Source organism: Anomaloglossus baeobatrachus, chromosome 10 (genome assembly GCF_048569485.1).
Source record: "Anomaloglossus baeobatrachus isolate aAnoBae1 chromosome 10, aAnoBae1.hap1, whole genome shotgun sequence".
Classification (NCBI taxonomy): Eukaryota; Metazoa; Chordata; class Amphibia; order Anura; family Aromobatidae; genus Anomaloglossus; species Anomaloglossus baeobatrachus.
This window is the reverse complement of record NC_134362.1, coordinates 210,060,124-210,084,194: the sequence shown is the minus strand read 5'-3', so window position 1 is coordinate 210,084,194 and position 24,071 is coordinate 210,060,124. Positions and strand designations below refer to the sequence as shown.

The 24,071-nt window shown below is 55.3% G+C and overlaps 1 protein-coding gene across 3 annotated transcripts in view; it reads right to left on the bottom strand.

Moving 5' to 3' along the window:
* Positions 1–21,509, bottom strand: part of GSE1 (Gse1 coiled-coil protein) — a 226,928-nt gene extending 205,419 nt beyond the window's left edge. For 2 of the 3 annotated variants that reach the window (XM_075326235.1, XM_075326238.1), the window contains exon 1: positions 21,356–21,509. Coding sequence is in view for 1 of the 3 variants with exons in the window: in XM_075326237.1 (XP_075182352.1) it covers positions 4,511–4,544 (34 nt within the window). In the remaining 2 variants the exon portion in view is untranslated. Of the gene's footprint in view, positions 1–4,510; positions 4,591–21,355 lie in introns of those variants that run through there. The other variant, XM_075326237.1, reaches the window with a different exon arrangement.
* Positions 21,510–24,071: the final 2,562 nt, after the last annotated feature.

Here is a 24,071-nt window from a genome sequence, read left to right as displayed (position 1 = left end):
CGCAGAGCGAGCGGGAGAGGAGGAGAGACGCAAAGCGAGCAAAAGAGGAGGAGAGACGCAGAGCGAGCAAAGAGGCTGAAGTATAGGAGGTAACTCGGGATCAGTAATGTATGTACACAGTGACTGCACCAGCAGAATAGTGAGTGCAGCTCTGGAGTATAATACAGGAGGTAACTCGGGATCAGTAATGTATGTACACAGTGACTGCACCAGCAGAATAGTGAGTGCAGCTCTGGAGTATAATACAGGAAGGTAACTCCGGATCAGTAATGTAATGTATGTACACAGTGACTGCACCAGCAGAATAGTGAGTGCAGCTCTGAGGATAATACAGGATGGTAACTCAGGATCAGTAATGTATGTACACAGTGACTGCACCAGCAGAATAGTGAGTGCAGCTCTGGGGTATAATATAGGAGGTAACTCAGGATCAGTAATGTAATGTATGTACACAGTGACTGCACCAGCAGAATAGTGAGTGCAGCTCTGGAGGATAATACAGGATGTAACTCAGGATCAGTAATGTATGTACACAGTGACTGCACCAGCAGAATAGTGAGTGCAGCTCTGGAGTATAATACAGGAGGTAACTCAGGATCAGTAATGTATGTACACAGTGACTGCACCAGCAGAATAGTGAGTGCAGCTCTGGAGTATAATACAGGAGGTAACTCAGGATCAGTAATGTATGTACACAGTGACTGCACCAGCAGAATAGTGAGTGCAGCTCTGGGGTATAATACAGGAGGTAACTCAGGATCAGTAATGCGTGTACACAGTGACTGCACCAGCAGAATAGTGAGTGCAGCTCTGGAGTATAATACAGGAGGTAACTCAGGATCAGTAATGTAATGTATGTACACAGTGACTGCACAGCAGAATAGTGAGTGCAGCTCTGGAGCACAGTAATGTATGTTTCTGTAGGTGTAGGCTCCGGGTTGTTCTTTATATATCCGGTGTTTGTGGTGCGTCGCTGCACATTTTCCCACTCCGCATTGTTGTGTGTGAATTTTGCCCTCGGGGGTCTGTAGCTGCATCAATCGCAGCCCCTGTGTTGAGGAATAGCAGAGGCCGGTAGGTGGCATCCGCTGATGTGACAGCGGTGCCCGGGGCTGAGCGCTGCTCCGGAGCACAATGCCCGCCTCTGTCTCATGGCGGGAGGGCTGTTGCGGCTGCCGGAGTCATCACAATTAATGGCGGATTCTCCCGTAACCCCCATCACATTACACCGGTGTCCGGGGCCGGCAGCGCAGAGATAACGAGGGGTAATGGATCCGGCCTCCGTCGCACGGCCTCTCCAGCCTCCGATATCAGGATTGTGGCCTCTGTGTGCTCCTGCCAGGGCGGATCAGAAACGCTCACGAGATCATGCGGCTTCTCACTGCTGAGGGCTCGTTACAATGTATCGGTCTCCTTATTTACTTCTCCACTTTTCCGCTGTTTTGGGAATAATATCCGATGACGGCGATGGCCTCCGGGTATAAAAAGTGCTGGAGGACGGGGACGAGCGGATAATGAGGACGACCCACAAATTATAAGTGCTGGAGGACGGGGACGAGCGGATAATGAGGACGACCCACAAATTATACCTCTCATTAAAGGGACGGGGGACGTGACGGGGGAGGGGAGAAGACCCCCCCCAGTGATGGCGGATTGTGGAGGAGAATCTGCGCCGCTCTCACAAAACCGGAAACCGGTGGAAGGAAACTCTGGACGTCAGAGGACGAGGGGGGGAGGGGGTGTCACGTCCTTACGGCCCAGGATTAATGGCGGCTCTTCCCGCTGTACGTGCAACACCGCCGCGAACAAAAACAACATGGCTTCAATTACCGGCGCTTGATCCGTGCCGTCCCCCACATCACAGCGGACGGCTCATCACATCTGGAACGCGTCAGCGCAGCAAACGAGGCCTGCCACAGTCACTACGGCTGAGCGAAGCCAGAGCCGCGGCCAGAACCGCTGATCCGATCTGCCTGATTCAATAAGAGCAGACGAGCCCCGGAAACGGCGGATTCAATTACTGCGTATTACAGGTCACATGACGAGGAGGCGCAAGAGTCAGTCACATCCAATTCATAGGGCGAGCGAGCCGGACCGGGGAAGGGGGGAGGGCGAGCGAGCCGGACCGGGGAAGGGGGGAGGGCGAGCGAGCCGGACCGGGCAGGGGGGGAGGGCGAGCGAGCCGGACCGGGCAGGGGGGGAGGGCGAGCGAGCCGGACCGGGGAGGGGGGGAGGGCGAGCGAGCCGGACCGGGGAGGGGGGGAGGGCGAGCGAGCCGGACCGGGGAGGGGGGGAGGGCGAGCGAGCCGGACCGGGCAGGGGGGGAGGGCGAGCGAGCCGGACCGGGCAGGGGGGGAGGGCGAGCGAGACGGTCCGGGGAGGGGGGGGGGCGAGCAAGCCGGTCCGGGGAGGGGGGGGGGGGGCGAGCGAGCCGGACCGGGGAGGACGAGCGAGCCAGACAGGGGGGGGGGGAGCGAGCGAGCCGGACCGGGGAGGGGGGGCGCCAACGAGCCAGCCGGACCGGGGGAGGGGGGCGGGGGCGAGCGAGCCGGACCCGAGGGGGGAGCAAGGAGCAAGCAAGCCGGACTGGGGAGGACGAGCGAGACAGACTGGGGGGGAGCGAGCGAGCCAGACAGGGGGGGGGGGGGAGCGAGCGAGCCAGACAGGGGGGGGGAGCGAGCGAGCCAGACAGGGGGGGGGGAGCGAGCGAGCCAGACGGGGGGGAGCGAGCGAGCCAGACAGGGGGGGGAGCGAGCGAGCCAGACAGGGGGGGGAGCGAGCGAGCCAGACAGGGGGGGGAGCGAGCGAGCCAGACAGGGGGGGGAGCGAGCGAGCCAGACAGGGGGGGGAGCGAGCGAGCCAGACAGGGGGGGGAGCGAGCGAGCCAGACAGGGGGGGAGCGAGCGAGCCAGACAGGGGGGGGGGCGAGCGAGCCAGACGGGGGGGGGAAAGAGCGAGCCAGACAGGGGGGGGGGGGGAAAGGGCGAGCGAGCCAGACGGGGGGGGGGGAGCGAGCGAGCCAGACGGGGGGGGGGGGGGGGGGGAGCGAGCGAGCCAGACAGGGGAGCGAGCCAGACAGGGGGGGAGAGAGAGCAAGCCAGACAGGGGGGGAGGGAGCGAGCGAGCCAGACAGGGGTGGGGAGGGAGCGAGCGAGCCAGACAGGGGTGGGGGGGAGCAAGCGAGCCAGACAGGGGTGGGGGGGAGCAAGCGTGCGAGCCAGACAGGGGAGCGAGCCAGACAGGGGGGGAGAGAGAGCCAGCCAGACAGGGGGGGAGCGAGCGAGCCAGACAGGGGGGGGGAGCGAGCGAGCCAGACAGGGGGGGAGCGAGCGAGCCAGACAGGGGGGGGAGCGAGCGAGCCAGACAGGGGAGGGAGCGAGCGAGCCAGACAGGGGAGGGAGCGAGCAAGCCAGACAGGGGGGGAGAGCGAGCGAGCCAGACAGGGGGGGGAGCGAGCGAGCCAGACAGGGGGGGGAGCGAGCGAGCGAGCCGGACCGGGGGGAAGAAGCGAGCCGGACGCAAAGGGAGCGAGCCGAACGCAAAGGGAGCGAGCCGAACGCAAAGGGAGCGAGCCGAACGCAAAGGGAGCGAGCCGGACGCAAAGGGAGCGAGCCGGACACAAAAGGGAGCGAGTCGGACGTGTGCACATCCTGTGATCTTGAGTTACCGCTTCTATTATACTCCAGAGCTGCACTCACTATTCTGCTGGTGCAGTCACTGTGTACATACATTACTGATCCTGAGTTACCTCCTGTGTTATACTCCAGAGCTGCACTCACTATTCTGCTGGTGCAGTCACTGTGTACATACATTACTGATCCTTAGTTACCTCCTGTATTATACTCCAGAGCTGCACTCACTATTCTGCTGGTGCAGTCACTGTGTACATACATTACTGATCCTCAGTTACCTCCTGTATTATACTCCAAAGCTGCACTCACTATTCTGCTGCTGCAGTCACTGTGTACATACATTACATTACTGATCCTGAGTTACCTCCTGTATTATACTCCAGAGCTGCACTCACTATTCTGCTGGTGCAGTCACTGTGTACATACATTACATTACTGATCCTGAGTTACCTCCTGTGTTATACTCCAGAGCTGCACTCACTATTCTGCTGGTGCAGTCACTGTGTACATACATTACTGATCCTTAGTTACCTCCTGTATTATACTCCAAAGCTGCACTCACTATTCTGCTGGTGCAGTCACTGTGTACATACCTTACATTACTGATCCTGAGTTACCTCCTGTATTTTACTCCAGAGCTGCACTCACTATTCTGCTGGTGCAGTCACTGTGTACATACATTACATTACTGATCCTGAGTTACCTCCTGTATTATACTTCAGAGCTGCACTCACTATTCTGCTGGTGCAGTCACTGTGTACATACATTACATTGCTGATCCTGAGTTACCTCCTGTATTATACTCCAGAGCTGCACTCGCTATTCTGCTGAGCACAGGATTTGGTCATGCGTTGTCTGACGTGCAGCCGGGTCCTCACCTCGGGGGTCTGCCTGCGGGGTCCCTCTCTGCATCTCTGCCTGGAGCTTGGTACATCTCCCTCCTGGAGCGGTTGCGGGCTGCTGTTTGAGGGGCGGGGGGCTCTTTGCTGTGGTTAGGAGTGGCAGCTTCAGGTGAGGGCAGAGTCTGGAATCTTACGGCAGACAGGCTGGAAACGCGAAGCGACATGTCGAGGAGCGGAGGTTAACTCCTTCACTGATCCGGCAACAAAAACGGCACCAAACACCTGGACGTGGCAAACGCCGCAGAGAAAGAGGCCACGTGTATGAGGATAGCGGCCCCGACACCGCTACATGGTACCATAGGGGCAGTGCAGCATACAGTGTGCGCTACATGGTACCATAGGGGCAGTGCTGCATACAGTGTGCGCTACATGGTACCATAGGGGCAGTGCAGCATACAGTGTGCGCTACATGTTACCAAAGGGGCAGTGCAGCATACAGTGTGCGCTACATGTTATAGGGGCAGTGCAGCATACAGTGTGCACTACATGTTATAGGGGCAGTGCAGCATACAGTGTGCGCTACGTTATAGGGCAGTGCAGCATACAGTGTGCGCTACATGTTATAGGGGCAGTGCAGCATACAGTGTGCGCTACATGTTACCATAGGGGCAGTGCAGCATACAGTGTGCGCTACATGTTATAGGGGCAGTGCAGCATACAGTGTGCGCTACATGTTACCATAGGGGCAGTGCAGCATACAGTGTGCGCTACATGTTACCAAAGGGGCAGTGCAGCATACAGTGTGTGCTACATGTTATAGGGGCAGTGCAGCATACAGTGTGCGCTACATGTTATAGGGGCAGTGCAGCATACAGTGTGCGCTACGTTATAGGGGCAGTGCAGCATACAGTGTGCGCTACATGTTATAGGGGCAGTGCAGCATACAGTGTGTGCTACTTGTTATAGGGGCAGTGCAGCATACAGTGTGCGCTACATGTTATAGGGGCAGTGCAGCATACAGTGTGCGCTACATGTTATAGGGGCAGTGCAGCATACAGTGTGCGCTACATGTTATAGGGGCAGTGCAGCATACAGTGTGCGCTACATGTTATAGGGGCAGTGCAGCACTCACGGTGGCCGCACCTCTAGAGCGCGCTGTGCATCTCTATTGGTCCATGCTATTTACCCATCCGGACGCGGTTTTGCAGTGTTTCAGGGACTCGTCACCTTCCAGCAGTTTCTCCGGTGACAGCAGTAACGGGATTGGTCTCGAGGAATCCGTCACCGGTCACCCCGAGGGGTTGGGGATTTGATGCAGTAACCAGCACTTATCCGCCAAATCCTCCATAAATCCTATTCCGCCAGCAGAGCCCCTGGTGTAGACAGCGTCGCCCCCCCTCTCTGCAGACCGTGTCCCTCCCTTGCCCCCTGGTGCAAACAGTGTTCCTCCCTCCCCCTGGTGCAGACCGTGTCCCCCCCACGCTCCCTCGCCCCCTCCCTCTGCAGACAGTGTCCCCCCTCTCCACCTCATCCCCTGGTGCAGACCATGTTCTCCCCCACGCTCTCGTTCCCTCTCTTTGCAGACAGTGTCCCCCCTCTCCCCCTCGCCCCCTCCCTCTGCAGTGTCCCCCCCATGCTCCCTCGCCCCCTCCCTCTGCAGTGTCCCCCACGCTCTCTCGCCCCCTCCCTCTGCAGTGTCCCCCCACGCTCTCTCGCCCCCTCCCTCTGCAGTGTCACCCCACGCTCTCTCGCCCCCTTTCTCTGCAGACAGTGTCCCCCCCCACGCTCTCTCGCCCCCTCCCTCTGCAGTGTCCCCCCCCACACTCTTGCCCCCTCTCTCTGCAGACAGTGCCTCCCCACGCTCTCGTCCCCTCCCTCTGCAGTGTCCCCCCCACGCTCTCTCGCCCCTCCCTCTGCAGTGTCCCCCACGCTCTCTCGCCCCCTCCCTCTGCAGTGTCCCCCCACGCTCTCTCGCCCCCTCCCTCTGCAGTGTCCCCCCACGCTCTCTCGCCCCCTCCCTCTGCAGTGTCACCCCACGCTCTCTCGCCCCCTCCCTCTGCAGTGTCACCCCACGCTCTCTCGCCCCCTTTCTCTGCAGACAGTGTCCCCCCCCACGCTCTCTCGCCCCCTCCCTCTGCAGTGTCCCCCCACGCTCTCTCGCCCCCTCCCTCTGCAGTGTCCCCCCACGCTCTCTCGCCCCCTCCCTCTGCAGTGTCACCCCACGCTCTCTCGCCCCCTTTCTCTGCAGACAGTGTCCCCCCCCACGCTCTCTCGCCCCCTCCCTCTGCAGTGTCCCCCCCCACACTCTTGCCCCCTCTCTCTGCAGACAGTGCCTCCCCACGCTCTCGTCCCCTCCCTCTGCAGTGTCCCCCCCACGCTCCCTCGCCCCCTCTCTCTGCAGACAGTGCCTCCCCACGCTCTCGTCCCCTCCCTCTGCAGTGTCCCCCCACGCTCCCTCGCCCCCTCTCTCTGCAGTGTCACCCCACGCTCTCTCGCCCCCTTTCTCTGCAGACAGTGTCCCCCCCCACGCTCTCTCGCCCCCTCCCTCTGTAGTCCCCCCCACACTCTCTTGCCCTCTCTCTGCAGTGTCCCCCCCCACGCTCTCTCGCCCCCTCCCTCTGCAGTGTCCCCCCCACACTCTCTTGCCCCCTCTCTCTGCAGTGTCCCCCCCACGCTCTCTCGCCCCCTCCCTCTGCAGACAGTGTCCCCCCCACACTCTCTCGCCCCCTTTCTCTGCAGACAGTGTCCCCCCCCACGCTCTCTCGCCCCCTCCCTCTGCAGTGTCCCCCCCCACACTCTTGCCCCCTCTCTCTGCAGACAGTGCCTCCCCACGCTCTCGTCCCCTCCCTCTGCAGTGTCCCCCCCACGCTCCCTCGCCCCCTCTCTCTGCAGACAGTGCCTCCCCACGCTCTCGTCCCCTCCCTCTGCAGTGTCCCCCCACACTCCCTCGCCCCCTCTCTCTGCAGTGTCCCCCCACGCTCCCTCGCCCCCTCCCTCTTCAGTGTCCCCCCCCACAATCTCTTGCCCCCTCCCTCTGCAGACAGTGTCCCCCCCCACCCCTCTCCGCAGTGTCCCCCCCCCACCCCTCTCCGCAGTGTCCCCCCCCCCCGGTGCACTCAGGTTTCGCTCATCCCTCTCAGTAACACCTGCTGAGGTCGCAGCCAAGAGCCAACCGCCTCGCCGGGCTGCGGTGCGCGAGCAAACAAAGGCTTCCGCCATGAAGAGTGCGTCTGCTGCGCGGAGGGAGCAGGTGAGAGGCAGCGGCCTTGCTCTCATACGGCTGCGAGGCGAAACGCTTCTCATTAACCCCTTCACGCCTGCACCCTCAGGCCCCGCCGTCCACGCTCTGCTGCGGTTTTCCCCAATAAAAGTAAATTCTAGAAAAAAGCCGAAAACTTATTCCCCCGCGACAAATCTGCTGGAATGAGGTGCAGTTATACGGCAAATATAGGGGCTCGTTCACACCCTGCGCCTGAGCCCCCAAAATCCCCCTAATCACGGCCGCCAGGTCACAGCGGGGGATGGGGACCGCTCACCTGCCAATCATCCAGGACGACGTGCAGACGCTGAGCCAGCAGGGGGCAGCAGCGAGCTCAGGGCCGGCCACCTGCTGCCAGTCACCCCAGCTGCAGAGCCGCAGGTTGCGGAGCATTGCTATGCACCATTGTACGGACTCAGCGATTGCCTCGCGAGCAATTCTCCTCCTGCACAATCCCTCCTGACCCTGGCACCTTAGATGTAACAAAGGGTTAACAAGTCCAGATTACCCAGCATTCCCCCTGCTGGCGGAGCACCCTGCGCTCATTAATCCTGATCTCCCTGCTGCACCCCGGCGGAGCGTTTAACCCTTTGCACCGAGGCTGTGTCTCAGCTCCAATGGCGGAGCCGCTCCGGAGAGCGATCATCTGGCAAAGCCCCCCATCCATAATCCCACCGGGAACCGAGAACAAGAGGCATTAATCAGCGGCGCGAGACGAGTGCACAGCGCCGCCGCTACAGCGGGAGCAGAGACAATTACACCGCGCCGCCGCTACAGCGGGAGCAGAGACAATTACACCGCGCCGCCGCTACAGCGGGAGCAGAGACAATTCACACAGCGCCGCCGCTACAGCGGGAGCAGAGACAATTACACCGCACCGCCGCTACAGCGGGAGCAGAGACAATTACACCGCGCCGCCGCTACAGCGGAAGCAGAGACAATTACACCGCGCCGCCGCTACAGCGGGAGCAGAGACAATTACACAGCGCCGCCGCTACAGCGGGAGCAGAGACAATCACACAGCGCCGCCGCTACAGCGGGAGCAGAGACAATTACACCGCACCGCCGCTACAGCGGGAGCAGAGACAATTACACCGCGCCGCCGCTACAGCGGGAGCAGAGACAATTACACAGCGCCGCCGCTACAGCGGGAGCAGAGACAATTACACCGCGCCGCCGCTACAGCGGGAGCAGAGACAATTACACCGCGCCGCCGCTACAGCGGGAGCAGAGACAATCACACAGCGCCGCCGCTACAGCGGGAGCAGAGACAATTACACCGCACCGCCGCTACAGCGGGAGCAGAGACAATTACACCGCGCCGCCGCTACAGCGGAAGCAGAGACAATTACACCGCGCCGCCGCTACAGCGGGAGCAGAGACAATTACACAGCGCCGCCGCTACAGCGGGAGCAGAGACAATCACACAGCGCCGCCGCTACAGCGGGAGCAGAGACAATTACACAGCGCCGCCGCTACAGCGGGAGCAGAGACAATTACACCGCGCCGCCGCTACAGCGGGAGCAGAGACAATCACACAGCGCCGCCGCTACAGCGGGAGCAGAGACAATTACACCGCGCCGCAGCTACAGCGGGAGCAGAGACAATTACACCGCGCCGCCGCTACAGCGGGAGCAGAGACAATTACACCGCGCCGCCGCTACAGCGGGAGCAGAGACAATTACACCGCGCCGCCGCTACAGCGGGAGCAGAGACAATTACACAGCGCCGCCGCTACAGCGGGAGCAGAGACAATTACACCGCGCCGCCGCTACAGCGGGAGCGGAGACAATTACACAGCGCCGCCGCTACAGCGGGAGCAGAGACAATTACACAGCGCCGCCGCTACAGCGGGAGCAGAGACAATTACACCGCGCCGCCGCTACAGCGGAAGCAGAGACAATTACACCGCGCCGCCGCTACAGCGGGAGCAGAGACAATTACACCGCGCCGCCGCTACAGCGGGAGCAGAGACAATTACACAGCGCCGCCGCTACAGCGGGAGCAGAGACAATTACACAGCGCCGCCGCTACAGCGGGAGCAGAGACAATTACACAGCGCCGCCGCTACAGCGGGAGCAGAGACAATTACACAGCGCCGCCGCTACAGCGGGAGCAGAGACAATTACACCGCGCCCGCCGTGCAGGAGCCCCAGAAAGCCTGGTGCATGCAGAGCACCCGGGACCCGCAGAAGAAGTCTGCACCACTGCACGACCGCTATATCGGGGATGCCACCGCCGCTGCACGCCCTCCCGCTATCTCGGGGCTGGCATCTCTCCGCGGCCCCTCTCTCCGCGCCCCCTCGGCCTCTCTCCGCGCCCCCTCGGCCTCTCTCCGCGCCCCCTCGGCCCCTCTCCGCGCCCCCTCGGCCCCTCTCCGCGCCCCCCTCGGCCCCTCTCAGCGCCCCCTCGGCCCCTCTCCGCGCCCCCTCGGCCCCTCTCCGCGCCCCCTCGGCCCCTCTCCGCGCCCCCTCGGCCTCTCTCCGCGCCCCCTCGGCCTCTCTCCGCGCCCCCTCAGCCTCTCTCCGCGCCCCCTCAGCCTCTCTCCGCGCCCCCTCAGCCTCTCTCCGCGCCCCCCTCAGCCTCTCTCCGCGCCCCCCTCAGCCTCTCTCCGCGCCCCCTCAGCCTCTCTCCGCGCCCCCTCAGCCTCTCTCCGCGCCCCCTCAGCCTCTCTCCGCGCCCCCTCAGCCTCTCTCCGCGCCCCCTCAGCCTCTCTCCGCGCCCCCTCAGCCTCTCTCCGCGCCCCCTCAGCCTCTCTCCGCGCCCCCTCAGCCTCTCTCCGCGCCCCCTCAGCCTCTCTCCGCGCCCCCTCAGCCTCTCTCTGCGCCCCCTCAGCCTCTCTCCGCGCCCCCTCAGCCTCTCTCCGCGTCTCTTCTCTGTGTGATGACAGCAGCGGCCGGTGCCATATGGAGGAGGTCATTACCCGCCATGGCACAAGCCTGAGCCTGTGTGACTGAAGCCCAATCATATTCTACAACTTCAGACCTCTGCTTGCTGTCATCTGCCGACTATAGCGACATTCACAGCTGCTCTGTGCCAACACATCGTGCGGGTACCAAACAGCACGGCATGGAAGGGTTAACATGTATACAAGAAAACACAAGGGTTAATGTGTCTGTGCAAGTACCAGGAAGACGCTAATGCCCACAATGTGAAAACCGCCAAGTGGTCACCGGGCTGCGAGCATCCTGCCACAGTGCCCGCTCCACATGCCCCCCATGCCCAGGGATACGTAAAGCCCACCCCGAGCGCGGCTGCTGCCCCCGCGTGCCACAAAGCAATAAGCTCATTGCTGAAATGCCTGTCATATCGTCACCTCTCTCACACCGCCATCAGACGCACAGCGGGAGGACGGGCGCACCGCCAAAGCCACCGTCTCCAATGTAATCACTGTGCCCCGCAGCCGTCAGTCTCAATGAGGAGTCAACACTGCGAAAATCACCGAGGAGGGGAAGAGGAAGAGGACAAGGAGGAGAAAAGAAAGAGGAAAAAGAGAGAGGAGAAAAAAGAAAGGAGAAAAGAAAGAGGAGAGAAAAAGAAAGAGGAGAGAAAAAGAAAGAGGAGAGAAAAAGAAAGAGGAGAGAAAAAGAAAGAAAGAGGAGAGAAAAAGAAAGAAAGAGGAGAGAAAAAGAAAGAAAGAGGAGAGAAAAAGAAAGAAAGAGGAGAGAAAAAGAAAGAAAGTGGAGAGAAAAAGAAAGAAAGAGGAGAGAAAAAGAAAGAAAGAGGAGAGAAAAAGAAAGAAAGAGAGGAGAGAAAAAGAAAGAAAGAGGAGAGAAAAAGAAAGAAAGAGAGGAGAGAAAAAGAAAGAAAGAGAGGAGAGAAAAAGAAAGAGGAGGGAAAAAGAAAGAGGAGAGAAAAGAAAGAAAGAGGAGAGAAAAGAAAGAAAGAGGAGAGAAAAGAAAGAAAGAAAGAGGAGAGAAAAACAAAGAAAGAGGAGAGAAAAGAAAGAAAGAGGAGAGAAAAACAAAGAAAGAGGAGAGAAAAGAAAGAAAGAAAGAAAGAGGAGAGAAAAACAAAGAAAGAGGAGAGAAAAACAAAGAAAGAGGAGAGAAAAGAAAGAAAGAAAGAGGAGAGAAAAACAAAGAAAGAGGAGAGAAAAAGAAAGAAAGTGGAGAGAAAAAGAAAGAAAGAGGAGAGAAAAAGAAAGAAAGAGGAGAGAAAAACAAAGAAAGAGGAGAGAAAAGAAAGAAAGAAAGAGGAGAGAAAAACAAAGAAAGAGGAGAGAAAAAGAAAGAAAGTGGAGAGAAAAAGAAAGAAAGAGGAGAGAAAAAGAAAGAAAGTGGAGAGAAAAAGAAAGAAAGAGGAGAGAAAAAGAAAGAAAGAGGAGAGAAAAAGAAAGAAAGAGAGGAGAGAAAAAGAAAGAAAGAGGAGAGAAAAAGAAAGAAAGAGAGGAGAGAAAAAGAAAGAAAGAGAGGAGAGAAAAAGAAAGAGGAGGGAAAAAGAAAGAGGAGAGAAAAGAAAGAAAGAGGAGAGAAAAGAAAGAAAGAAAGAGGAGAGAAAAACAAAGAAAGAGGAGAGAAAAGAAAGAAAGAGGAGAGAAAAACAAAGAAAGAGGAGAGAAAAGAAAGAAAGAAAGAAAGAGGAGAGAAAAACAAAGAAAGAGGAGAGAAAAACAAAGAAAGAGGAGAGAAAAGAAAGAAAGAAAGAGGAGAGAAAAACAAAGAAAGAGGAGAGAAAAACAAAGAAAGAGGAGAGAAAAACAAAGAAAGAGGAGAGAAAAAGAAAGGAGAGAAAAAGAAAGAGGAGAGAAAAAGAAAGAGGAGAGAAAAGAACAAGGAGGAGAAAAGAAAGAGGAGAGAAAAGAAAGAGGAGAGAAAAGAACAAGGAGGAGAAAAGAAAGAGGAGAGAAAAGAAAGAAAGGAGAGAAAAGAAAGAAAGAGGAGAGAAAAAGAAAGAGGAGAGAAAAGAAAGAGGAGAGAAAAGAAAGAGGAGAAAGAGGCAAAAAGGAAGGAGAGAACAAGGAGGAGAAAAGAAAGAGGAATAAGAAGAGAAAGAAGAAAAAGAGGAGAGAAGGAGGAGGTGAAAGGAATGAGGAAGAGGAGAGAACAAGGAGGAGAAAAGAAAGAAGAGAACGAGGAAGCGAAAAAGAAAGAAGATGAGAGAACAAGGAGGAAAAAAGAAAGAAGAGGAAGAAGAGAATGAGGAGAAAACAAGGAGGAGAAAAGAAAGAAAGGAGAAAGAGGAAGAAGAAAAAGAGGAGAGAACAAGGAGGAGTAAATAAAGAGGAAGAAGAAGTGAAAGAGGAGCGAATGAGGAGGAGAAAAGGAGAAAAAGAGAAAGAGGCGAAAAGAGAGGAAGAGAAGAGAACAAGGAGAAAAGGAAGAGAAGAGAACAAGGAGAAAAGGAAGAGGAGAGAACAAGGAGGCGAAACCTGGAGGAAGATATAAAAAAACAATGAAGAGCAGTAAGAAAGGTAAGAGGAAAAAGTAAGAAGAAAAAATAAGAAGAGCGGAAGATGATGAAGAAAAAGGGGAAGAAAAGGTCGTAAGAAAAGAGAGAAATATATGAGGAAGAGAAGAAAAAGGAGGGAGAACAGGAGAAACCGGAAAAGTGAAAGAAGGAAGAAGCAAACACAAAAGGAAGTATTGACAAATAAAAAGTAGGAAGAAGATAAAACCATAAAATCCGATTCTCTCCCGCCAGAGGGAGACTCCGGTGCGCGGTGTGTCCCGCCCCTAGTACAAGGCCTTGGCCCAGGAGCTGACAATCCAATGCACACTGCACCAGATGTGATGACCCCGACTGTCAGCTCTGCAGGAAGCAGCCGTGCTGCAGACTGAGGACACAAGAGCTGCGCTCCTTTCTTCCAGACACTTGTGTGACTATGACTTACACACAAACATCTCCCCAGAAGCCGCGACATTTCCCTCCAGCGACGAGGAGCGAGCGACTGCAGAGCCGGGGATTCAATGCTCTGCACGACAAGCTCCCGAGACCAGAGTGGATTAAAAGGGTTAGAAGCCTTCACGAATGGATGCACCGGCCAATATCCCCGCTAATCCCGGCTATCAGCTCAAAACACCTCCACACCCCAACATCCCCCACCCGCAACCTGCACAACCAGGGTGAAGAGGTCACCGCTGCAACCCCAGCACAACACGCCCTCAATTACATCCTGCACTATACTCCAGAGCTGCACTCACTATTCTGCTAGTGCAGTCACTGCGTACACACATTACATTACTGATCCTGAGTTACCTCCTGTATTATATTCCAGAGCTGCACTCACTATTCTGCTGGTGCAGTCACTGTGTACATACATTACATTACTGATCCTGAGTTACCTCCTGTATTATACTCCAGAGCTGCACTCACTATTCTGCTGGTGCAGTCACTGTGTACATACATTACATTACATTACTGATCCTGAGTTACCTCCTGTATTATACTCCAGAGCTGCACTCACTATTCTGCTGGTGCAGTCACTGTGTACATACATTACATTACTGATCCTGAGTTACCTCCTGTATTATACTCCAGAGCTGCACTCACTAATCTGCTGGTGCGGTCACTGTGTACATACATTACTGATCCTGAGTTACCTTCTGTATTATACTCCAGAACTGCACTCACTTCATGGTGCAGTCACTGTGTACATACATTACTGATCCTGAGTTACCGCCTGTATTATATTCCAGAGCTGTTCTCACTATTCTGCTGGTGCAGTCACTGTGTACATACATTACATTACTGATCCTGAGTTACCTCCTGTATTATACTCCAGAGCTGCACTCACTATTCTGCTGGTGCAGTCACTGTGTACATACATTACATTACATTACTGATCCTGAGTTACCTCCTGTATTATACTCCAGAGCTGCACTCACTATTCTGCTGGTGCAGTCACTGTGTACATACATTACATTACTGATCCTGAGTTACCTCCTGTATTATACTCCAGAGCTGCACTCACTAATCTGCTGGTGCGGTCACTGTGTACATACATTACTGATCCTGAGTTACCTTCTGTATTATACTCCAGAACTGCACTCACTTCATGGTGCAGTCACTGTGTACATACATTACATTACTGATCCTGAGTTACCTCCTGTATTATACTCCAGAGCTGCACTCACTATTCTGCTAGTGCAGTCACTGTGTACATACATTACTGATCCTGAGTTACCTCCTGTATTATACTCCAGAGCTGCACTTACTATTCTGCTGGTGCAGTCACTGTGTACATACATTACTGATCCTGAGTTACCTCCTGTATTATACTCCAGAGCTGCACTCACTATTCTGCTGGTGCAGTCACTGTGTACATACATTACATTACTGATCCTGAGTTACCTCCTGTATTATACTCCAGAGCTGCGCTCACTATTCTGCTGGTGCAGTCACTGTGTACATACATTACATTACTGATCCTGAGTTACATCCTCTATTATACTCCAGAGCTGCACTCACTATTCTGCTGGTGCAGTCACTGTGTACATACATTACTGATCCTGAGTTACCTCCTGTATTATACTCCAGAGCTGCACTCACTATTCTGCTGGTGCAGTCACTGTGTACATACATTACTGATCCTGAGTTACCTCCTGTATTATACTCCAGAGCTGCACTCACTATTCTGCTGGTGCAGTCACTGTGTACATACATTACACTACTGATCCTGAGTTACCTCCTGTATTATCCTCCAGAGCTGCACTCACTATTCTGCTGGTGCAGTCACTGTGTACATACATTACACTACTGATCCTCAGTTACCTCCTGTATTATCCTCCAGAGCTGCGCTCACTATTCTGCTGGTGCAGTCACTGTGTACATACAATACATTACTGATCCTGAGTTACATCCTCTATTATACTCCAGAGCTGCACTCACTATTCTGCTGGTGCAGTCACTGTGTACATACATTACTGATCCCGAGTTACCTCCTGTATTATACTCCAGAGCTGCACTCACTATTCTGCTGGTGCAGTCACTGTGTACATACATTACTGATCCTGAGTTACCTCCTGTATTATACTCCAGAGCTGCGCTCACTATTCTGCTGGTGCAGTCACTGTGTACATACATTACATTACTGATCCTGAGTTACCTCCTGTATTATACTCCAGAGCTGCACTCACTATTCTGCTGGTGCAGTCACTGTGTACATACATTACTGATCCTGAGTTACCTCCTGTATTATACTCCAGAGCTGCACTCACTATTCTGCTGGTGCAGTCACTGTGTACATACATTACATTACTGATCCTGAGTTACCTCCTGTATTATACTCCAGAGCTGCACTCACTATTCTGCTGGTGCAGTCACTGTGTACATACATTACTGATCCTGAGTTACCTCCTGTATTATACTCCAGAGCTGCACTCACTATTCTGCTGGTGCAGTCACTGTGTACATACATTACATTACTGATCCTGAGTTACCCTCCTGTATTATACTCCAGAGCTGCACTCACTATTCTGCTGGTGCAGTCACTGTGTACATACATTACATTACTGATCCTGAGTTACCTCCTGTATTATACTCCAGAGCTGCACTCACTTCATGGTGCAGACACTGAACCAGCAGGGAGCGATAATTTTAGCTCTGAAGCTGCAGAATTACATTTGTACCAGGACTGATGTGTGAAACTTCCCCCAATATGGCGGTGGTGGTGTTACATGGGGGGCTGGATGGAGGATGGGGGTTATGGATAGGGGGGGATGTATAGCGGTGCGGGCGGCGGTGGAAGGGGAGCAGAGATCAGGATCTCAGATGCAGCAGTGATAATGGCGAGTGCTGCACTACATCCCCCTCCACAGGGAGACGCAGGAGCAGCAGCGGGGGGAGTGTAGTGCAGCGCAGACGGAGATGAATGGAGAACTTAATGGAGCAGTGAGACAGAGTAAGACATTAAATGGCACATTAATAAGATGGAAGGAGCCGGTGACAGAAGCGTGAAGGGAGCTGGAGACCGAGCAGATGCAGAGGTGACAAGGAGCTAATTCTACAGAGCAGGAGATAAGAGCGGGAGCGAGGCGAGGACGGCGGGGGGGGGGGGGGGGGGGGGGGGGGGGGGGGAGCGGGGGAGCGAGGACGGGGGGGAGCGGGGCGAGGGGAGGGGGAGGGGGAGCGGGAGCGAGAGGGGGAGCCGAGCGGACAGGGGAGACGAGACGGGGGGAGCCGGAGCGACGAGACCTGCGGGGAGCCGGGAGCGAGGACGGGGAGCCGGGGAGCCAGGACGGGGGGGAGCCGGGGAGCGAGGACGGGGGGAGCCGGGGAGCGGAGGACTGCGGGGGGGAGCCGGGGCGAGGAGGACTGCGGGTGGGAGCCGGGGCGAGGAGGACTGCGGGGGGGAGCCGGGGCGAGGACGACTGCGGGGGGGGGGAGCCGGGGCGAGGAGGACTGCGGGGGGGAGCCGGGGCGAGGAGGACTGCGGGGGGGGAGCCCGGGGCGAGGAGGACTGCGGGGGGGAGCGAGGACGGGGGGAGCCGGGGAGCGAGGCGGGGGGAGCCGGGGAGCAGAGGACGGGGGGGAGCCGGGGGGAGCCGGGGGGAGCGAGGACGGGGGAGCCGGGGAGCGAGGACGGGGGAGCCGGGGAGCGAGGACGGGGGGAGCCGGGGAGCGAGGACGGGGGGAGCCGGGGAGCGAGGACGGGGGGAGCCGGGGGAGCGAGCGAGGAGGACGCCGGGGGGGAGCCGAGGAGCGAGGACGGGGGGAAGCCAGGACGAGGAGGACTGCGGGGGGGAGCCGGGGCGAGGAGGACTGCGGGGGGGGAGCCGGGGCAAGGAGGACTGCGGGGGGGGAGCCGGGTGCGAGGAGGACTGAGGGGGGGGAGCCGGGGCAAGGAGGACTGCGGGGGGCGTGCCGGGGAGCGAGACGAGGGAGGACAGCGGGGGGAAGCCGGGGAGCGAGACGAAGAGGACAGCCGGGGGGAGCGAGGACGACACAGCGGGGGAGCCGGGGAGCAAGGCGAGGAGGACTGCGGGGGAAGCCGGGGAGCGAGACGAGGAGGACTGCGGGGGGGAAGCCGGGGAGCGAGACAAGGAGGACAGCGGGGAGAGAGACGAGGAGGACAGCGGGGGGAAGCCGGGGAGCGAGACGAGGAGGACGGGGGGGGGGGGGGGGGGGGGGGGAGGGGCAGGAGGCATTCGAGGAGCACGACTCGCCCACACGGCGTGTCATCCATGCTGTGCTGCACCATATGTGGCTTGTGAGGATGCGGATGACAAGGGACGACACTTTCAGAGTCCACCTCCTCCTGCCTGTGCCACAACACACACGGACCATCTCCCCCTGCACCCGAGACCAGATGCCGACCCCATCCTGCAATATATCAGCCCGGACCGCCGCAATATATCAGCCCGGACCGCCGCAATATATCAGCCGGGACCACCGCCGCAATATATCAGCCCGGACCGCCGCAATATATCAGCCCGGACCGCCGCAATATATCAGCCGGGACCGCCGCAATATATCAGCCGGGACCGCCGCAATATATCAGCCGGACCGCCGCAATATATCAGCCGGACCGCCGCAATATATCAGCCCGGACCGCCGCAATATATCAGCCGGGACCGCCGCAATATATCAGCCCGGACCGCCGCAATATATCAGCCCGGACCGCCGCAATATATCAGCCCGGACCGCCGCAATATATCAGCCGGGACCGCCGCAATATATCAGCCCGGACCGCCGCAATATATCAGCCCGGCCCGCCGCAATATATCAGCCCGGACCGCCGCAATATATCAGCCCGGACCGCCGCAATATATCAGCCGGGACCGCCGCAATATATCAGCCGGGACCGCACGCAATATATCAGCCCGGACCGCCGCAATATATCAGCCGGACCGCCGCAATATATCAGCCCGGACCGCCGCAATATATCAGCCCGGACCGCCGCAATATATCAGCCCGGACCGCAGATGTATCAGTGCAGATACAAAGTAACAGACTACCTAGTGGAGTGATGTGATTGGCTCACAGAGGATAGTTCAGACTGGATACATAGTAACAAATCCTCAGCTGTGAGCAACCTTCATAATGCTGATTGTTGTAGAAATAAAACAGACACCGGCCCTTTAAGAGGCCTCCCAGCTCTCCGATGCGCAGTCTCCTGGGAAGATTATTATGGAGGAGTCGCGGCGCAGAAGGTGCAGTACGGGCGACGTCCGTAACAAAAGCTTCTGCTCTCCTCACCCAGCAGCACAGGAGCAGCACCTGGCGGGCGGCCACAGAGCGAGCGCACCTGACGGGGGAGGGGTGACCAACACCTGTCCTGCCCCGGGGCTCCGAAACAACAGGTGAAGCCAGTCCTGCCTCCACCTACAGCAGCGAGTGCCGCCATACTGCACCACGCCCCCGCGGGGCGACATCCTGCTGCCAGGAGGCTGCAACAAAGCCCCCTCCACCTGCCAGGAATACGGATTAGATGGATTACAGGCTCTGACCAATGATCCATATATACATCCCATAATCTGACGCTTCCACACTACAGGGGACAACAGTGTGACCGCTCTTACAGAAGAGAACCCGCAGTGTGACCGCTCTTACAGAAGAGGAGAACCCGCAGTGTGACCGCTCTTACAGAAGAGAACCCGCAGTGTGACCGCTCTTACAGAAGAAGAACCCGCAGTGTGACCGCTCTTACAGAAGAGAACCCGCAGTGTGACCGCTCTTACAGAAGAGAACCCGCAGTGTGACCGCTCTTACAGAAGAGAACCCGCAGTGTGACCGCTCTTACAGAAGAGAACCCGCAGTGTGACCGCTCTTACAGAAGAGAACCCGCAGTGTGACCGCTCTTACAGAAGAGAACCCGCAGTGTGACCGCTCTTACAGAAGAGAACCCGCAGTGTGACCGCTCTTACAGAAGAGAACCCGCAGTGTGACCGCTCTTACAGAAGAGAACCCGCAGTGTGACCGCTCTTACAGAAGAGAACCCGCAGTGTGACCGCTCTTACAGAAGAGAACCCGCAGTGTGACCGCTCTTACAGAAGAGAACCCGCAGTGTGACCGCTCTTACAGAAGAGAACCCGCAGTGTGACCGCTCTTACAGAAGAGAACCCGCAGTGTGACCGCTCTTACAGAAGAGAACCCGCAGTGTGACCGCTCTTACAGAAGAGAACCCGCAGTGTGACCGCTCTTACAGAAGAGAACCCCGCAGTGTGACCGCTCTTACAGAAGAGAACCCGCAGTGTGACCGCTCTTACAGAAGAGAACCCGCAGTGTGACCGCTCTTACAGAAGAGAACCCGCAGTGTGACCGCTCTTACAGAAGAGAACCCGCAGTGTGACCGCTCTTACAGAAGAGAACCCGCAGTGTGACCGCTCTTACAGAAGAGAACCCGCAGTGTGACCGCTCTTACAGAAGAGAACCCGCAGTGTGACCGCTCTTACAGAAGAGAACCCGCAGTGTGACCGCTCTTACAGAAGAGAACCCGCAGTGTGACCGCTCTTACAGAAGAGAACCCGCAGTGTGACCGCTCTTACAGAAGAGAACCCGCAGTGTGACCGCTCTTACAGAAGAGAACCCGCAGTGTGACCGCTCTTACAGAAGAGAACCCGCAGTGTGACCGCTCTTACAGAAGAGAACCCGCAGTGTGACCGCTCTTACAGAAGAGAACCCGCAGTGTGACCGCTCTTACAGAAGAGAACCCGCAGTGTGACCGCTCTTACAGAAGAGAACCCGCAGTGTGACCGCTCTTACAGAAGAGAACCCGCAGTGTGACCGCTCTTACAGAAGAGAACCCGCAGTGTGACCGCTCTTACAGAAGAGAACCCGCAGTGTGACCGCTCTTACAGAAGAGAACCCGCAGTGTGACCGCTCTTACAGAAGAGAACCCGCAGTGTGACCGCTCTGACAGAAGAGAACCCGCAGTGTGACCGCTCTGACAGAAGAGAACCCGCAGTGTGACCGCTCTGACAGAAGAGAACCCGCAGTGTGACCGCTCTTACAGAAGAGAACCCGCAGTGTGACCGCTCTTACAGAAGAGAACCCGCAGTGTGACCGCTCTTACAGAAGAGAACCCGCAGTGTGACCGCTCTTACAGAAGAGAACCCGCAGTGTGACCGCTCTTACAGAAGAGAACCCGCAGTGTGACCGCTCTTACAGAAGAGAACCCGCAGTGTGACCGCTCTGACAGAAGAGAACCCGCAGTGTGACCGCTCTGACAGAAGAGAACCCGCAGTGTGACCGCTCTGACAGAAGAGAACCCGCAGTGTGACCGCTCTTACAGAAGAGAACCCGCAGTGTGACCGCTCTTACAGAAGAGAACCCGCAGTGTGACCGCTCTTACAGAAGAGAACCCGCAGTGTGACCGCTCTTACAGAAGAGAACCCTCAGTGTGACCGCTCTTACAGTGAAGAATCCAATCTCTGATCACTCGACTATGTGTATACGGGTGTACGAGCGAAGACTGAATATACAGCTGTATATACATCAGCCAGGAATCTGGGACAGAAGGGGTTAACCGGCTGTGATCCCGGAGGGAGCTGCAGAGATCGGATCTGCTGAACACAGAATAGACCCGGAACCAGCGCAGCATAACCGCATCCTACTGAGACACGTCGCGGAAATTCAGGAATCCCCCACAGAGCGCCGCGTCTTACAAGACATCTCACAACCTATCACATTACAGGCCTCACCAGCCGCTCGCACACTGCCATGCACATGGCGCCACCTACTTGCAGTGCCTGGATCTGCACGCTCCACGTCCGAGCAGGAATCCTGGGAGGGAGGCGGAGGAGGGGGGTCCTTCACTGTCCTGGGGGTCTGCTCAAGCTCCGGGACCTTGGATGCTGTGCTGCTGGCTCCAGAAACCCGGGAGGAAGCGATGCACTGCGCGAAACAAGACAGAAAAACAACATGAGAGATACAAGACGGGAAACAAGCAACACACAAACCACATACTGCGAGTGTACGGGAAAACCGGAAACACGATTCACCGAAACACCCGCGACCAGGAGGTATACCGGCCCGAAACCCCGGCACCAGAAGACCGCGACAAGGAGAGGACAGGACAAATACCGGCCCGAAACCCCAGCACCTGACGACCGCGACCAGGAGAGAACCAGGAGGTATACCGGCCCGAAACCCCGGCACCTGACGACCGCAACCAGGAGAGAACCAGGAGGTATACCGGCCCGAAACCCCGGCACCTGACGACCGCGACCAGGAGAGAACCAGGAGGTATACCGGCCCGAAACCCCGGCACCTGACGACCGCAACCAGGAGAAAACCAGGAGGTATACCGGCACGAAACCCCGGCACCTGACGACCGCGACCAGGAGAGAACCAGGAGGTATACCGGCCCGAAACCCCCGGCACCTGACGACTGCGACCAGGAGAGGACAGGACATATACCGGCCCGAAACCCTGGCATCTGACGACCACGACCAGGAGAGAACCAGTACATATACCGGCCCGAAACCCTGGCACCTGACGACCACGACCAGGAGAGAACCAGGAGGTACACCGGCCCGAAACCCCGGCACCTGACAACCGCGACCAGGAGAGAACCAGGACATATACCGTTCCGAAACCGCAGCAGCAGAGGACCGCGACCAGGAGAGAACCAGGAGGTATACCGACCCGAAACCCCGGCACCTGAATCACAGGCAGGAGAGAGTCAACGTCCAAACATAACGCTGCTATAATACCGCCTCTATGTACAGTGATATAACTACTATAATACTGCCCCCATGTACAAGAATATAACTACTATAATACTGCCCCCTATGTACAAGAATATAACTACTATAATACTGCTCCTATGTACAAGAATATAACTACTATAATACTGCTCCTATGTACAAGAATATAACTACTATAATACTGCCCCCTATATACAAGAATATAACTACTATAATACTGCCCCTATGTACAAGAATATAACTACTATAATACTGCCCCTATGTACAAGAATATAACTACTATAATACTGCCCCCTATATACAGGAATATAACTACTATAATACTGCTCCCTATGTACAAGAATATAACTACTATAATACTGCCCCCTATGTACAAGAATATAACTACTATAATACTGCCTCCTATGTACAAGAATATAACTACTATAATACTGCCCCTATATACAAGAATATAACTACTATAATACTGCTCCTATGTACAAGAATATAACTACTATAATACTGCCCCTATGTACAGGAATATAACTACTATAATACTGCCCCCTATGTACAAGAATATAACTACTATAATACTGCCCCCTATGTACAAGAATATAACTACTATAATACTGCCCCTATGTACAGGAATATAACTACTATAATACTGCTCGTATATACAAGAATATAACTACTATAATACTGCTCCTATGTACAAGAATATAACTACTATAATACTGCCCCTATGTACAAGAATATAACTACTATAATATTGCCCCTATATACAAGAATATAACTACTATAATACTGCCCCTATGTACAAGAATACAACTGCTAAAATACTGCCCCTATGTACAAGAATATAACTACTATAATACTGCCCACTATGTACAAGAATATAACTACTATAATACTGCCCCCTATGTACAAGAATATAACTACTATAATACTGCCCCTATGTACAAGAATATAACTACTATAATACTGCCCCCTATATACAGGAATATAACTACTATAATACTGCCCCTATGTACAGGAATATAACTACTATAATACTGCCCCTATGTACAAGAATATAACTACTATAATACAGCCCCTATGTACAAGAATATAACTACTATAATACTGCCCCTATGTACAAGAATATAACTACTATAATACTGCCCCTATGTACAAGAATATAACTACTATAATACTGCCCCTATGTACAAGAATATAGCTTCTATAATACTGCCACTATGTACAGGAATATATCTACTATAATACTGCCCCTATGTACAAGAATATAACTACTATAATACTGCCCCTATGTACAAGAATATAACTACTATAATACTGACCCCTATGTACAGGAATATAACTACTATAATACTGCCCCTATGTACAGGAATATAACTACTATAATACTGCCCCCTATGTACAAGAATATAACTACTATAATACTGCCCCTATGTACAAGAATATATCTACTATAATACAGCCCCTATGTACAGGAATATAACTACTATAATACTGCCCCTATGTACAAGAATATAACTACTATAATACTGCCCCTATGTACAAGAATATCACTACTATAATACTGCCCCTATGTACAGGAATATAACTACTATAATACTGCCCCTATGTACAGGAATATAACTACTATAATACTGCCCCCTATGTACAGGAATATAACTACTATAATACTGCCCCTATGTACAAGAATATAACTACTATAATACTGCCCCTATGTACAGGAATATAACTACTATAATACTGCCCCCTATGT